Source organism: Entelurus aequoreus, linkage group LG07 (genome assembly GCF_033978785.1).
Source record: "Entelurus aequoreus isolate RoL-2023_Sb linkage group LG07, RoL_Eaeq_v1.1, whole genome shotgun sequence".
In the NCBI taxonomy this organism is placed as follows: Eukaryota; Metazoa; Chordata; class Actinopteri; order Syngnathiformes; family Syngnathidae; genus Entelurus; species Entelurus aequoreus.
The window spans coordinates 47,140,475-47,154,828 of NC_084737.1; the positions used below are offsets into that span (position 1 = coordinate 47,140,475).

The following is a 14,354-nucleotide window of genomic DNA, read 5'->3' on the forward strand; positions in this document are numbered from 1 at the left end:
GAAATTGACAGAAATGACGGGTGTTTTTTGCCAAATCGCTCTACGCTCCCAAGAGCGTTAGCATAGCCGCAGCATACCATGCGCCGCCATCTTAGACTCAATTTGCAGTTTGTATACAAAACTATGGAGTTTTGAAATTGTTTTAGAGGGCTTGAATTGCTACAATGTTGACTCTGATTAGCAACATTTTCCGAGCGCTTTTTTTATCATCTTTAAAATACTAAAAAAAAAAAAAATAGATGTGTTTTTGTCTCTCATAATGATTTTGAACGATATGCAAATTTCCAAAAAAAGTGCAATTCCCTCTTAAGCTCTTGCAGTACAGTTCAGAGTGGTAAACTGGGATCAGGCTTGTGTTCCTACAGCAAAGCAGCACAACGTATCAGCCGTAATTAATTCAACAAATAAGATGAATACATCTCAGTAAAGAAAGGAACAATTGAGGGTATTCAGTATATTGTGGCCTTTTCTTCTTCATATGTGGTTGATGAGCATTTTGTGTTCTTCCAATTGCAAAGTTGCATGGCAGTGGCTGATAAAATACCAAAAAACTTAACTAAAATGTACTGCTTATAAAGTATAAAAATCTACCCGTCATATTATACACATACATTTTCTTCCTTCAATCTAGCCACCATAGATGCTGGACTGATGTCTGAGAAATGTGACTGGGATGTCTGCGCTGAGGCTTCTACTCCAGGCATTCAATCACAGCTTTTCTCCAGGACAGAGAAGAAGAAGGGACGCACAAAAGCGTCCTCACTGGATGTTTCCCCCATCATGGAGGAAGTTCAGGAGGCCAGGAGGCCGAAGGCCATCAAGCTTGGAATGAAAGGGAACTCTGCAGAGGCGTATCCTGCAAAGACAGTCCAGCAGAAACTTTCTCAAGTGGCACAGACTCGCAAAGAGTTGCAAGATGCACTGCCAAAAATCCCTCCGCTCAGCTCGTTTAAGAGCAGCAGGTCTGGGTTCATGACTTTTGAGGAAGCCGAGCAGGACTTCCATGCGTTCATCATGACAGGACTAGGCAGATCAGTGGAGATCATTAGGCAGTTCAGAGGCCAGGAAGATGGCAGCGATTGTAACAGACACAGTGAGTCCATCACACTTGATGATGATGATGGCGGTCAGATCTGTCATGCTTGGAAGCATAGACTTAAAAAATCTAAGACAAGCTTTGATGTGGAAATAGAGGCGAACACACAAGACCAGTTTGATACGTCCGCAGGCGACAGAGACATAGTCACACACCCTGAGCCACAAGTAAGTCATAGTCACTGTGGAGTCACTGCAGGAGAACCAACAATGAAGTTAACTACAAAGGAAGATCCCATCGCATATCTGACAACACACACAAGCAGTGGCAGAACTTCGCCCCAGTTGGAGAACTGTGCGGGCGTGCAAACCCACCGTACGCCTGCACAAACAACAGGGAGGAAACACAAAAAGGTGAAAGTGGAAAGACCAAGCGGAAGCATCCCACTGAACTTGAAGAAAGGGAAAAAGACGGAAAAGGTTGAAGACGAGTATGATGAAGAAGGCGACCTTAATGCAGAGAGTTACTGGAGAGCCTGTTACTCAGCATGGAATGATTACTATGCCTCAATGTCATCTTATCAAGGCCAAAGTTACCAAAGCTACTACAGTGTAGCTAACAACTGGATGGCAGCGTATCAAATGAACAAAATTTACATGGCGGAGCTGTTAAAAGACTGATTTTCCTATCACAGCAAAGGAGACTTAAAATTACGAAGCGCTTGGAGCAGTAAATATGTACTTTAACTGTGCTCCTTTTCAAATAAAATGTGCACTCTAGAGCTTTTCCTTTCATAATCACAACACATTAAAATGTTAAGAAACAGCCTATTTTGGGGTTTTCATATGCTAACACCTGTTTTGTAAACATATTTCCTTCCTCAGCACTTGGACCCACTTCACTCTGCAGTAGCCTCTTTTTTTGCAGGTTGTTATGGCTGGAGCAAGGTCAGACATCTTCACATGATTGCAGGCTAATCAACTAGAACAATCAGTGATGATAAAAACCCTCTTTAGCCAAGAGACTCTTTTCCTGAAGCCTGTAGCGTCTGTTTTGTAGGTGAAATCAGCATGGAAGCAGGGGGAGGATTTCCCTAGGATGCGAAGAAAATATTTCATACGTAAAGTTTGACCGAGGAGACTTGAAGGATGGACGTTCACGTTTCCAGGAACGACACAAACACGCAAGTTGAGGCCGACTATGATCTGGCGTTTCTTCTATTCAACTGCACGGTTTTGTTTCTGACGCTTGTCCTCGGTTTGCCCGGTAACGTGTGGGTGTGTTGGGTTGTGTTTCGTACCAAGAGTCTCCAGACGAGCAACAACGCGCTTTTGGTCAGCTTGGCCGCCAGCGATCTCCTCAAGTGCTCCGTGGACACGCCGCTCCTGCTCGCCTCCTTACTGCGCTCTGGAGTGGGCAGCCGGGTGCCGGTGGCTGTGTGCGCCCTGCAGCAGTTCACCTGGGCTCTGTGTAGCTGCGTGCAGCTGCTCACGCTGGTCAGCATCAGTGTGGAACGCTTCCAAGCGATCGCGTTCCCTTTCCAAACCGAGCGCAGGAAGGCCAGAGTTCGCTCCTGGATCCTGTCCATCTGGGCATGCGGCCTCATCCTGGCAGTGGTCTGCCTGACACTCTCTAAACAGTCTCTCTTCTACGCACTCTGTCGGCCGGTTATCGCCCACGGCGACCTTCGTCCTCGCTACTCGGATCCCTTCGGACCTTACGTGTTGGCTCCTCTGTGGGGATTGTCTCTGACCGTCATTGTCATTCACTACGGGAGAATCATCAAAATTGTGAGGCAGCAACGGAAGAAAGTGTTCAGTCGTGGGATTCGAGTGATGCCAACAGTGTCGGCGCACGTCTGGAGCTGGATGAGCGACCCGACTTCAGGAAAACGGTCAGCCCCGCCTGCCTGCTGCAAGCCTCTGGTCACACGGCGGCCGATGCAGCAGGTGGCCAGTGAGCCCTGCTCGGGCACTTCGCCCGGAGGAGCCCGGGCTATACATCCAGCGATAGTTGGAGCAGTGTGCCTTCTGACGCCTGGAGCTAGAGAGAGAGGGAAGAAACAGGTGGAGGGCAAACTGGCCAAACGCTTTGGCTACATTATCATCGCTTTCACACTTTTTTGGCTTCCCATGGTGGTTATTTTGCTCATGAACAACTTCATCACATGGCCGGAAACTGACAAAGTGAGTTGACTGTATCATTATACTGCATAACAACCTGCATTCACAATGCATATTTAATCATATGTAAAGTTGGTGCTCATAAATCAACATAAAACCAAAAATGCTGAAACCTTAAATGCAGACTTTTGAATCTAAATATTTATATCTCTCACCTTTTAGTGCAGCTACTAATTAAGGGAATATATTAGGGCTTTGATATATTGTACAGTTGTCCCTCGCCGGGGCAGCACGGCTGAACAGAGGTTAGTGCGTCTGCCTCACAATACGAAGGTCCTGGGTTCGATCCTGCGCTCGGGATCTTTCTGTGTGGAGTTTGCATGTTTTCCCCGTGACTGCGTGGGTTCCCTCCAGGTACTCCAGCTTCCTCCCACCTCCAAAGACATGCACCTGGGGATAGGTTGATTGGCAACACTAAATTGGCCCTAGTGTGTGAATGTGAGTGTGAATGTTGTCTGTCTATCTGTGTTGGCCCTGCGATGAGGTGGCGACTTGTCCAGGGTGTACCCTCCTTCTGCCCGAATGCAGCTGAGATAGGCTCCAGCCCCCCGCGACCCCAAAAGGGACAAACGGTAGAAAATGGATGGATGTCCCTTGCCGCATCTTGCTTCAAATATTGTGGCATCATCACATCGCAGGTTGTTTTGTAATTTATTTTCTAAGCATACTCTACAACATTTCTGTTCTAAGTTAAGCATTTTCAAGCATAAAAATGGCTAAATGGACCAAAAATATCAATACTACAGTAGTATTAGCCACTACATGAGACCATGCTGTTCAGTATCACGGCCGCTGATTGCCTCAGCCTCAGGCAGCATTACTAAATTGGATTAAAAGTGTAAACATGACTAAAGGGTGTTATTTCATGTCTAGAGGGCTCTCATAGTGTTGAAAAAATATATTTAGAAGGCTGTAACAGTTTTTATTTTATTCGCTGTAGCTATGAAAATATTTCAATAATGATTAATTTGTACATGCCTGGAACTAATTAACAGCAATAAATGATGGACTACTGTAATAATATATTTTATTGTGCTTCTCACCTGTAGTCAGCTGGGATAGGCTCCAGCTCATCAGTTTAGAAAACGGATGAATACATTTGAATCTCATAATTTCAATACTTACATGCTCTCTATTTGTCGTGTAGTTGCTGTTGGAGCTGGAGACGTCCGCCATGGTGCTCACCTGTGTGCAAGCTGCAGTGGACCCACTCATCTACACTTTAGTCACCAGACAGTTCCGCTATGAACTCAGCAAGATTTTCACGTCTTTCCCAAAGTGTCCACTGCAACCGGGATCCTGAACTTTTCACACACATTTGAGTGGGAGAAGTGAAAAGTCGTTGTAATTGTTACTATATCAATTGAAAATATCCTGCTGTGATTTTTATAATTGTATGAAGCAATTTTGCAAACACCGCCCTTTTTACAGGCTTAAGCACCCTCATCCCCAAAAAACAACAAAAGTGACCGAAAGATGAAAATAAGCAGCGACATGCGAATGTGGCAGATATAGATGTTTTATCAGGCGTTTCACCGTTGGGACACAAGACAAAGGCATAAATAATAACCAACACATGACACGGTACACGGCAGCAGTCTCAACAGTGACAGTTGAGGGCAAAGTCAAAGTTAAGGAGATCACAGAACAGAACATTGTTGACTGTAAATAAAAATGTCAATCATTGTCCACTTTGAGCTTCACTGTTGTTCAACAGTGAACATTGGAAAGAAACCTCACTTCTGCCGTCTTGTTTGAAAATATTCTAAATGTTTAACTTCATACTGTGACTCGATGTCTTTAACACTGCTTTCAAAATAAGACCAAACATATCTGCCTATGTGTGCTTGTCTTTTCTTTTTTTTTAATGCCTGCAAAGTGATTTCACACCATCACTTGGGTACAACATTCCGAAAATAGCACTAGGATTTAACACTCGCTGATGCTACTCTGTATAGAATGTGTTAGACTTTCTCTGGGTACTCTAGGAAGGGGATTCATATGGCCTCATTCGTCGCGGTTTACCTGACACATGAAACGTGATACATTGGGGGGGTTGCACACTATCCACTTTAGCTGCCAGATGGCAGTACAGTGTTTAATGTCTTGAAGTGTGTTTTGTGGCAATTCAAACTTTGGCCACAGCGTCAGTTGCTATGTAGAGTGGTGCTTTCCATCATTTTCAGCAGACTGCATTGCAATATGATGAACCCCTCCCTCACACCTTCCCATCCTTTCCCTACTGTACAACAATCAGAATTCAGGAAGAGAGCAGAACTTTGGGCTGTGAGACATTGATATGAGAAGTAATACAGTTAATGATATGATTTTCTTTTCAAAAGTACAAATGCATGTAAAACTTTTATTCCCTTTAATTGTCCATATGTCGTTCATTTTTCAAAAGGTCATTTTGCAGTCATGATAATTACTAAACACCAGCAGGGCCGCTATTAGACCACCTCCAGTATGACATTTACGGTGCTTTGCTGGTACATCTAAGCTTTCACGATGACCATTTTATTTCATCACCGTGGAGCAAGAGTGGGAAGAAAGTGGATTTAGGATCTCTAACACGAGTTGGACTTGGATCTAAAGGCCAGGTGGGGGGACATCAGCTTGAAAGGTCATCGTCTCTACACTTCAATGGCTCTGATGGCTTCTAAGGTGACATGATTGTTCTGGGAAAAACATGGTGACAGAGATCTGTGGAGTGACCTCCATCCCACATGACAGACATCCCTGCGTTGAGGTCCCCAGAAGATAAGGTAAAAACCAAGGAGGACAAAAATTACAAACACCAAAGTTTCCTAACCACATAGAGTACACATACCCGACAACTTGGGAAAATGCCCACTGAGTTTGGGGGAGTAAGAAGGCTCTGACAACTATAAGGACTACTGAAAGCATACAGGAGGGACACAAGCGGACGACAACGACAGAGAGAAGAACACAAACGGAGAAGAGAAAACCGCTTCACTGGCTCTGCCTAACCATGGTCAAATATTACAAAAGATTCTATTAACAATATTCACAAAAATCAAGGGCTCAGAACATGTCGGTGTCCAAAATTCTCAGCAAATGCCTTGTGCTTTTAATCGCCGTGCCTCTGGATTCAAAACATCATTTCACACCTTGAATAATTGAGTTATTTAAGCCAGTGGTTCTCAAATGGGGGTACGCGTACCCCTGGTGGTACTTTAAGGTATGCCAAGGTGTACGTGAGATTTTTTAAAAATATTCTACAAATAGCAACAATTCAAAAATCCTTTATAAATATATTTCTTGAATAATACTTCAACAAAATATGAATGTAAGTTCATAATCCAAACATCAAATTAAGTAGGCTATTCCATTAGTTACAATGCAATATTCAGTGTTGACAGCTAGATTTTTTGTGGACATGTTCCATAAATATTGATGTTAAAGATTTCCTTTTTTTTGAAGAAATGTGTAGAGTTAAATTCATCAATCCAGATGGATCTCTATTACAATCCCCAAAGAGGGCACTTTAAGTTGATGATTACTTCTATGTGTAGAAATCTTTATTTATAATTGAATCACTTGTTTATTTTTCAACAAGTTTTTAGTTATTTTTATATCTTTTTTCCAAATAGTTCAAGAAAGACCAATACAAATGAGCAATATTTTGCACTGTTATACAATTTAATAAATCAGAAACTGATGACATAGTGCTGTATTTTACTTCTTTATCTCTTTTTTTTCCAACCAAAAATGCTTTGCTCTGATTAGGGGGTACTTGAATTTTAAAAAAATTCACAGGGGGTACATCACTGAAAAAAGGTTGAGAACCACTGATTAAAGCTATTAGACCAGTGGTTCTTAACCTTGTTGGAGGTACCGAACCCCAGCAGTTTCATATGTGCATACACCGAACCCTTCTTTAGTGAAAAAATGTTTTCTCTTCAAATTCAAGACAAAGTTATATGTTTTTGGTAACACTTTAGTATGGGGAACATTCTAAGTAACAAAGACTTAATTTAGAGTTATTTGGACACTAGGGGAACATATTCTAAGTAATAAAGACTTAATTTAGAGTTATTTGGGTAGGGTTAGGGTCATGCCTAATAAGGCATTAATAAGTACTTAATAATGACTAGTTAAGAGCCAATATGTTACTAATTTGCATGTTAATAAGCAACTAATGAATGGTGAATATGTTCCCCATACTAAAGTGTTTCCATGTTTTTTTTACTGGTGCACAAAATGAACCGTGCATGAACATCACCTTGTTCAAACAACAAAACCAACACAGTGCATAAACTCACAACAAATTACACACCTGCAAATCAGTCAGCTGTTGCCGTATCCGTAATGAGTCGGGTGTGTTTTGACCTCCGCCGAACCCCTGAGCCCGACTCACCGAACCCCTAGGGTTCCATCGAACCCAGGTTAAGAACCACTGTATTAAAGCCCGAGGGCCACAGAACAATATTCACACCCATCAACACAAACCAACGTTTCCACCCTGACAGAACTGGCAAAATTTGTATAAAAAGGCTCCGAGCTGAGGATTTTGGACAGAAATGTAATACTTTGAACCCACAGGAGTGGCAGCTAGTCAACTATAGCAAACACAGAGCATTAGATAGACTTCCAGAAGACTTTTCCAATCGACTGAGACTACATTCCCACACGCTCCATGATAGGCACGTACTTTCCACGCACAACAGCACGAGTCTTCTAACTAGGAGATGCACACGCTCATTTACAAATGTGAAACTCATCTCCTGCTCATATACCCACATGATAGGTTTTTTTGTCTTTTTCCACTCAAATCCTCTTTTTTTCTAAGAGTAAAACTAAATCATGAAAAGGTGCTTTGTGCTCAGCGACACACACACACACACACACACACACACACACACACACACACACACACACACACACACACACACACACACACACACACACACACACACACACACACACACACACACACACACACACACACACACACACACACACACACACACACACACACACACACACACACACACACACACACACACCTATTAACATGGATGTACTGCATCTAATCCCTCTTCTGTACAGGAAGTTCATGTAGTTACAGCACATGGCCAGCAGAGGTCAGTCCCCACCATGTCTTCCTCGTCCAACATCATGTCCGCCTTTTGCCTGTCACAGTCAAGTCTTCAACTGTCTTGTCACGACGTCACGTTCACAAGGCGGACACCTTCACAACGTTCTGGTGGGCGGGGCCTGCTGGCAGGTGGGCGTCGCCCTCAGGTGTGGTGACAGGTGGCGTGGGGATGCTGATGATGGCTGTGGTGATCTGGCTGCCCTGGCAGTTGAGGGGCGCTTGCTCGTCCAGGCGCATGTTCAGACTGGAGCGGCTGGGAGGCAATGGAGGGAAAAAAGGCTCTGTGAAAAATAATCCTGACAAAGTAAAGGATAAAACTGAAATAGTTGCTGGGTTGTGACTGCAGGGCCTACCAGAGTTCAAGAGTTATAGGGAGACATTTTTAGAAAAAAGGGCTTGATGTGGGTGGGGTGTATGTGTCGAACTAACCAACCCAGTGGGAAGGTGCAAAGAACATCATTTAGTGGTTTCTACTTTCTACAGCTTAATAAATAAAGACTAATTAGGTTCTAAATCAGACCTGGGCTGTTTTTTTGACCCTTTGAGAGAAAAAAATGTGCCATGGGGCCGGTGTGTATGTGGGTATAACATGTAAAAATATGCATATATGTTATATACACACACACATATACAGTGGTATACAGTATGTATTCAGACCTCTTTTAATGTTTAACTTTTTGTTTCATTGCAGCAATTAGCTAAAAAAACAGCCTCTCTCAAGCTCCATTGGATTGGATAAGGCGGTTGTTTTCATCCAAGATAGGATAGGATAGGATAGGATAGGATAGGTCTTTATTGTAAATAATGTAAATAATTCAACGTATATACTCTGATGATTATCTTGTGTGATGAATTTATTATGATGTTAGTATATATTTGATAGTATATATCTGTATCATGAATCAATTTAAGTGGACCAAGTTGAAAAACTTATTCGGGTGTTACCATTTAGTGGTCAATTGTACGGAATATGTACTTCACTGTGCAATCTACTAATACAAGTTTCAATCAATCAATCAAAGTCATTGCAACAAGTACAACAAAACTATGTTTTCAGCACAAACCCGTTCAAAGGTAAAACGCTGGGGAAGAAGATGAGTAAAAAATACAATCTAGACTGGGCTCCTAAGGGGGCCTAGTCCGGAGTGGGAAAAAACTTCCATGCCATGCACACATAAACATGTTACATTTAATCACGACAACTCGCAACAAAGGGGGTGGGGGTGGGAGTGGTTGGGGCCCTGGAGGTCGACTGCTGCTATGAAGCGCTGCCAGCCGTCCATCACCCCGAAGGGGAATCAAGCGGTGGTGAAGGCGTGGGGTGGGGTAAGGGGTGTGTGTGTGTATATGCATGTCTCTGTACATCGCTGCATTCATCTTAGTCTAGTCAGGGAGGTGACCAAGAACCCGATGGTCACTCTGTCAGAGCTACAGCATTCCTCTTTGGAGACAGGGGAATCTACCAGAAGGACGATCCACCAATCAAGCCTGTATGGTAAACGGAAGCCAAAGAAGTAAAGACGTTTGCCAAAATGCACCTGCAAGACTCTCAGACCATGAGAAACAAACTTATTTGGTCTGATGAGACAAAGATTGAACTCATTAGCGTAAATGCCAGGCGTCATGTTTGGAGGAAACCAGGCACTGCTCATCACCAGGCCAGTACCATCCATACAGTGAAGCATGGTGGTGGCAGCATCATGCTGTGGGGATGGTGTTCAGCGGCAGGAACTGGGAGACTAGTCAGGATAGAAGGAAAGATGAATGCAGCAATGTACAGAGACATCGTGGATGAAAATTAACGCTTCTCATCCAAACTGACGGAGATTGAGAGGTGCTGCAAAGGGGAATGGGCGAAACTGCCCAAAGATAGGTGTGCCAAGTTTGTGGCATCGTATTCAAAAAGACTTGAGGCTGTAATTTCTGCCAAAGGTGCATCAACAAAGTTTTGAGCAAACGTTATGAATACATACGTACATGGGAGTTTTGAGTTTTTTATTTTTAATAAATTAGCAAAAATGTCTACATTTCTGATTTTTCTGTCAAGATGGGTGTGCTGAGTATACATTGATGAGAAATAAAATAAACTTTTTTTGGTTTAAGCAAATGGTTGCAATGAAACAATTAGTGAAAAATTCAAAAGGGTCTGGATACTTTCCGTACCCATATATATATATATATATATATATATATATATATATATATATATATATATATATATATATATATATATATATATATATATATATATATATATATATATATATATATATATATATATATATATATATATATATATATATATATATATAAATATATGTACACATGTATACAATTATAATATATATATGTGTTGGCCCTGCAATGAAGTGGCGACTTGTCCAGGGTGTACCCTGCCTTCCGCCCGATTGTAGCTGAGATAGGCTCCAGCGCCCCCCGCGACCCCGAAGGGAATAAGCGGTAGAAAATGGATGGATGGATGGAGATATATATATATATATATGTATATATATATATAAATATATGTACACATGTATACAATTATAATATATATATATATATATATATATATATATATATATATATATATATATATATATATATATATATATATATATATATATATATATATATATATATATATGTATGTATATATATATATGTATATATATATATTATAATTGTATACATGTGTACATATATATATATATATGCTTGCTTGGGTCCCTTGTTTAAGGAACACTAATACAAAAAGTCACAATAATGTCTGATAGAATGCTAAAAACATTATGACAGACCACTTCAAAAAACGGAAACCATTTATTTATTTTTTTTTTACTGTGAGAGACACCCAGAAAGTACATTTAAATAAAGAATGTGGGTTTTACAATATTAACTATGAACAATAAAACACTAAATATAAACATACAAACATCGCTCCTCTATTACTTCTCAGACCACCTCCTCGATCGACAACTTTTACGATCAAGCAAAACGCAACAAACACAGCAAAATGTGAAGGAAGAGGGTGAAAAAACCCACCTACAATCTGATATAATACCACTTTTCTGCAGAACTTTGTTGCCAAATTTGCTTCCGCGCCTGTTCAAGCTGACATCTCTGGAAATAAACCCCGCCCACACTGCTTGGTGCCTGTCTGAGCTGCTGTGACGTAGACTACCGTAATAACTCGTATATCAGCGCAGCTTCCAACCACTGAAATACTTTATATAGTTCAAGACCAACGGTAATTTGAAAACAGCACTACACATCATTATGGCAGCTACAGTTTGGATGTGAAAGATGAAACAACAACTTTTGGAAACGTCCAGCAGGCTGGATTGAAAACCTTAATATGGCTGTAATTTTCCCAAATCTGTTGTAAATGGTAATACAAATCAGGGTGTGTGAAAAAAAATTCTGTCACGACAAAATTATTCAGGGCCATTGGGTTCGAGTTTTTGGTTAGTGATGGATTTAGGGGGTGGGGTTAGGTTAGGGTCTGAAGTTACAGTAGGATTAGGGGCCACATTTCCAGAAAGCTAAAGACCAGGGGGCTAGACTTCTTCCTTCACTATTAGTCTAATTTTGTATATTCCAGAGAACCAGTGTCCTCTACAGTAGACATTTGATTTTGGTCTATTTGTTTTGTCAGAGTTACAGGAGCGCTTTTCTGTTTTTAAGGACCTCCAGCACTACAGCTGGTCAAATATCATCATCACTATGACAGCACTCTGGTGTTTTTCAGAATCTACTGCAAAAATGTGAGTGTCACAAGTCTTTTTAAACTGAACCAACAGTTGAATAGCCCAAATGATAAAAAAGAGAGGACCTAAAAGGGAAAATGAGGAACAGTACTAGTATAATTAAAGAAGTTGAAAATTGACTACTGACTTCATCTGAAGTAAACAAGCTACAGCAACACCTTAGTTACACAAACCAAATTTGTAAAAAAAAAAAGTGGAAATGCCAAAAAGGAGAGGACTTGAAAGGGTGCCGTGAGGAACGCCTCAGTTGTGTAAATCTCAAGTTTGGACCCCAGTGTTCTGTGTTTGCTAGCAAGGTTAGAATGTCAAGCAAGGATCTGCCAAAACTGAAGTTCCACCGCATCATCCTATATGCTGTGTTCATTCCTGCAGCAACATGGCAGTCAGCGAGCATACCTGGTGCTGAGGGGCTGAATGTGGATGGTGCTGAGCTCCTGCAGGCCTTGTTGGTGTGCATGCGTCAAAGGCTGCATGAGTGCCGGGGCGCTGGCGTTCGCCAAAGGGCTGTGGTGCTTTTTGCTGCGACGGGTGCAACACGTGCCCGTCACACCCTCTTGGCTGGAGAGGGAGGGGCTCCGAGATGGGTAATTTTGCAGCCCAGCATCCATGTAGCTCTGCTGGTAATACTGATGATCCACAAACTCATGGTTCTACGAAGATCAAGAGAACAAGACCAAACAGAAGAAGACAAATTGAGATCTTTACGGCATCTCAACATCTTTTTTCCGTTTTTCATAAAAGGTTCTCCACGGCTGTTAGAATTTAGCAGGTGTGGGGGTAAGTCACTCATATGCAAGATAAAGGCAGGTATCAAGTCATAAAGTCTCCAGCACGGTGGTGAGAATTAAGTCATAATTATTGGGCTTATAGCAAGTCAAATTAAAATGCTCACAAAGGCATGTTTCACAGAGAAAACCTTGAAAGTTCAGTGTCTGTACAAAATATTGACTTTAAGATGCATATTTAATGCTAACAAAATCAATGTTTCACTCTTTTCTGAGGCTGCTTTACAATGTAAGTTAACAATGTAAGAATAGCTTGTTATATTTTTATTGAATCTAATTATTTCTGTGTGTTCCTGCTGAATATTAAAAAAAAATCACCATATCATGTTTCAAAATAAAACTCAATTTCTAACATAATCAAACTTTTAAAAAATGAAAAAAAAATGCAAACATTTAAGTAAAAAAAAAGTCAGGTCATTTCGAGTCTCAAGTCTAAGTCACGTCTCAAGTCATGTCAGTCCATGTTAGTCAAGCAAGTCTCAAGTCCTCAAATTTGCGACTCAAGTCTGACTCGAGTCAAGTCATGTGACCTCTGGTATTCACATGAAATGTATTGTACTTGAAATGTTGCCCACTGTCTGCTGACTTCATGTACAAGTTCCTTGTTATAGGGAGATACTTCCTGTTCATGCAACCCACAAGGTGGATGGAAATCAGTAACGATTGGCTAAAGCTAGTCCTGCTGGCCCATTTTTATAGTCTTGGGTGTAATGGTGTTTACTGTGTCCAATGTTAAGGCCAAAACACCCAGTGTGCATCATAAGATCAGTGCATGCAGGGCCGCCCCTCCCACAACGCAGATTACACGCTCTGCATAGAGCCCCGCCATCATTGGTGGGCCCCATTTTGCGCATCTAAAATGTCAACTTATGAATGACAGAGCACCTAATATTAAATGTTAGTGCAACATATTCCTATCCACTTCCCGCCCTTCACTGTTCAGAATATAGTAACACAATTCCCCATTCAGTCACACCGTTTTCTGTGGTGCACCTCATTGCTGGTCGTCTCTCAAAAAAATGGGTTTATGTTTTATTGGTCTTATAATTGTTATTTTCCAAAGAAAAAGAATAATAAACATGTATTTTTCCATGAATTTGTTTTAGTACTAAACATGCATCAAATGTAATTAAAGTTTCATTAAAAAAGGTTTAAAAATGGTTTCACACAAACAAAACATTTTGAAAATGTTTTTATAATCTGGGGAGTTTCCAAATACAATCCTGTTTATGTCCCCAATTTAGCCCGGGGCGGCCTGCATTTTTTACCCAATTAGTGGGCTTACACCTAGAGGCAAAACACCAGGTCAACTGGCATACTCATATTCAACACAACAATTGTACCCAAAATTTGTGCCCTTTCAAAATAATATAGACCTGTTTTGGTTTTACGCTGTATGGATTATTGTAGCAGTTTGCATTTATTTACCGCAATACATTATATTGAGAGATGTTCTAATAG

The 14,354-nt window shown here is 41.2% G+C and overlaps 3 protein-coding genes across 4 annotated transcripts in view; 2 read left to right on the forward strand and 1 right to left on the reverse strand.

Annotated features, from left to right (window-relative positions):
• Positions 1-1,815, forward strand: part of ddx20 (DEAD (Asp-Glu-Ala-Asp) box polypeptide 20) — a 42,819-nt gene extending 41,004 nt beyond the window's left edge. The window contains exon 11 of the mRNA XM_062053779.1: positions 632-1,815. Within this exon, the coding sequence (XP_061909763.1) occupies positions 632-1,716 (1,085 nt within the window). The 3' untranslated portion in view covers positions 1,717-1,815. The remainder of the gene's footprint in view (positions 1-631) is intronic.
• Positions 1,816-1,940: 125 nt separating this feature from the next.
• On the forward strand, positions 1,941-5,088 carry LOC133653936 (D(4) dopamine receptor-like). The gene is made up of 2 exons (XM_062053782.1): positions 1,941-3,222; positions 4,367-5,088. The coding sequence occupies exons 1-2, from the start codon at positions 2,185-2,187 to the stop codon at positions 4,520-4,522; spliced, it is 1,194 nt and encodes a 397-aa protein (XP_061909766.1). The 5' UTR covers positions 1,941-2,184; the 3' UTR covers positions 4,523-5,088.
• Positions 5,089-7,130: 2,042 nt separating this feature from the next.
• The window catches only part of LOC133653935 (potassium voltage-gated channel subfamily D member 3-like), a 318,445-nt gene continuing 311,221 nt past the window's right edge, over positions 7,131-14,354 (reverse strand). For both annotated transcript variants that reach the window (XM_062053781.1, XM_062053780.1), the window contains 2 exons: positions 12,505-12,758; positions 7,131-8,594 (listed from right to left, as the gene is read on the reverse strand). In XM_062053781.1, the coding sequence (XP_061909765.1) occupies positions 8,420-8,594; positions 12,505-12,758 (429 nt within the window). In that variant the 3' untranslated portion in view covers positions 7,131-8,419. The remainder of the gene's footprint in view (positions 8,595-12,504; positions 12,759-14,354) is intronic.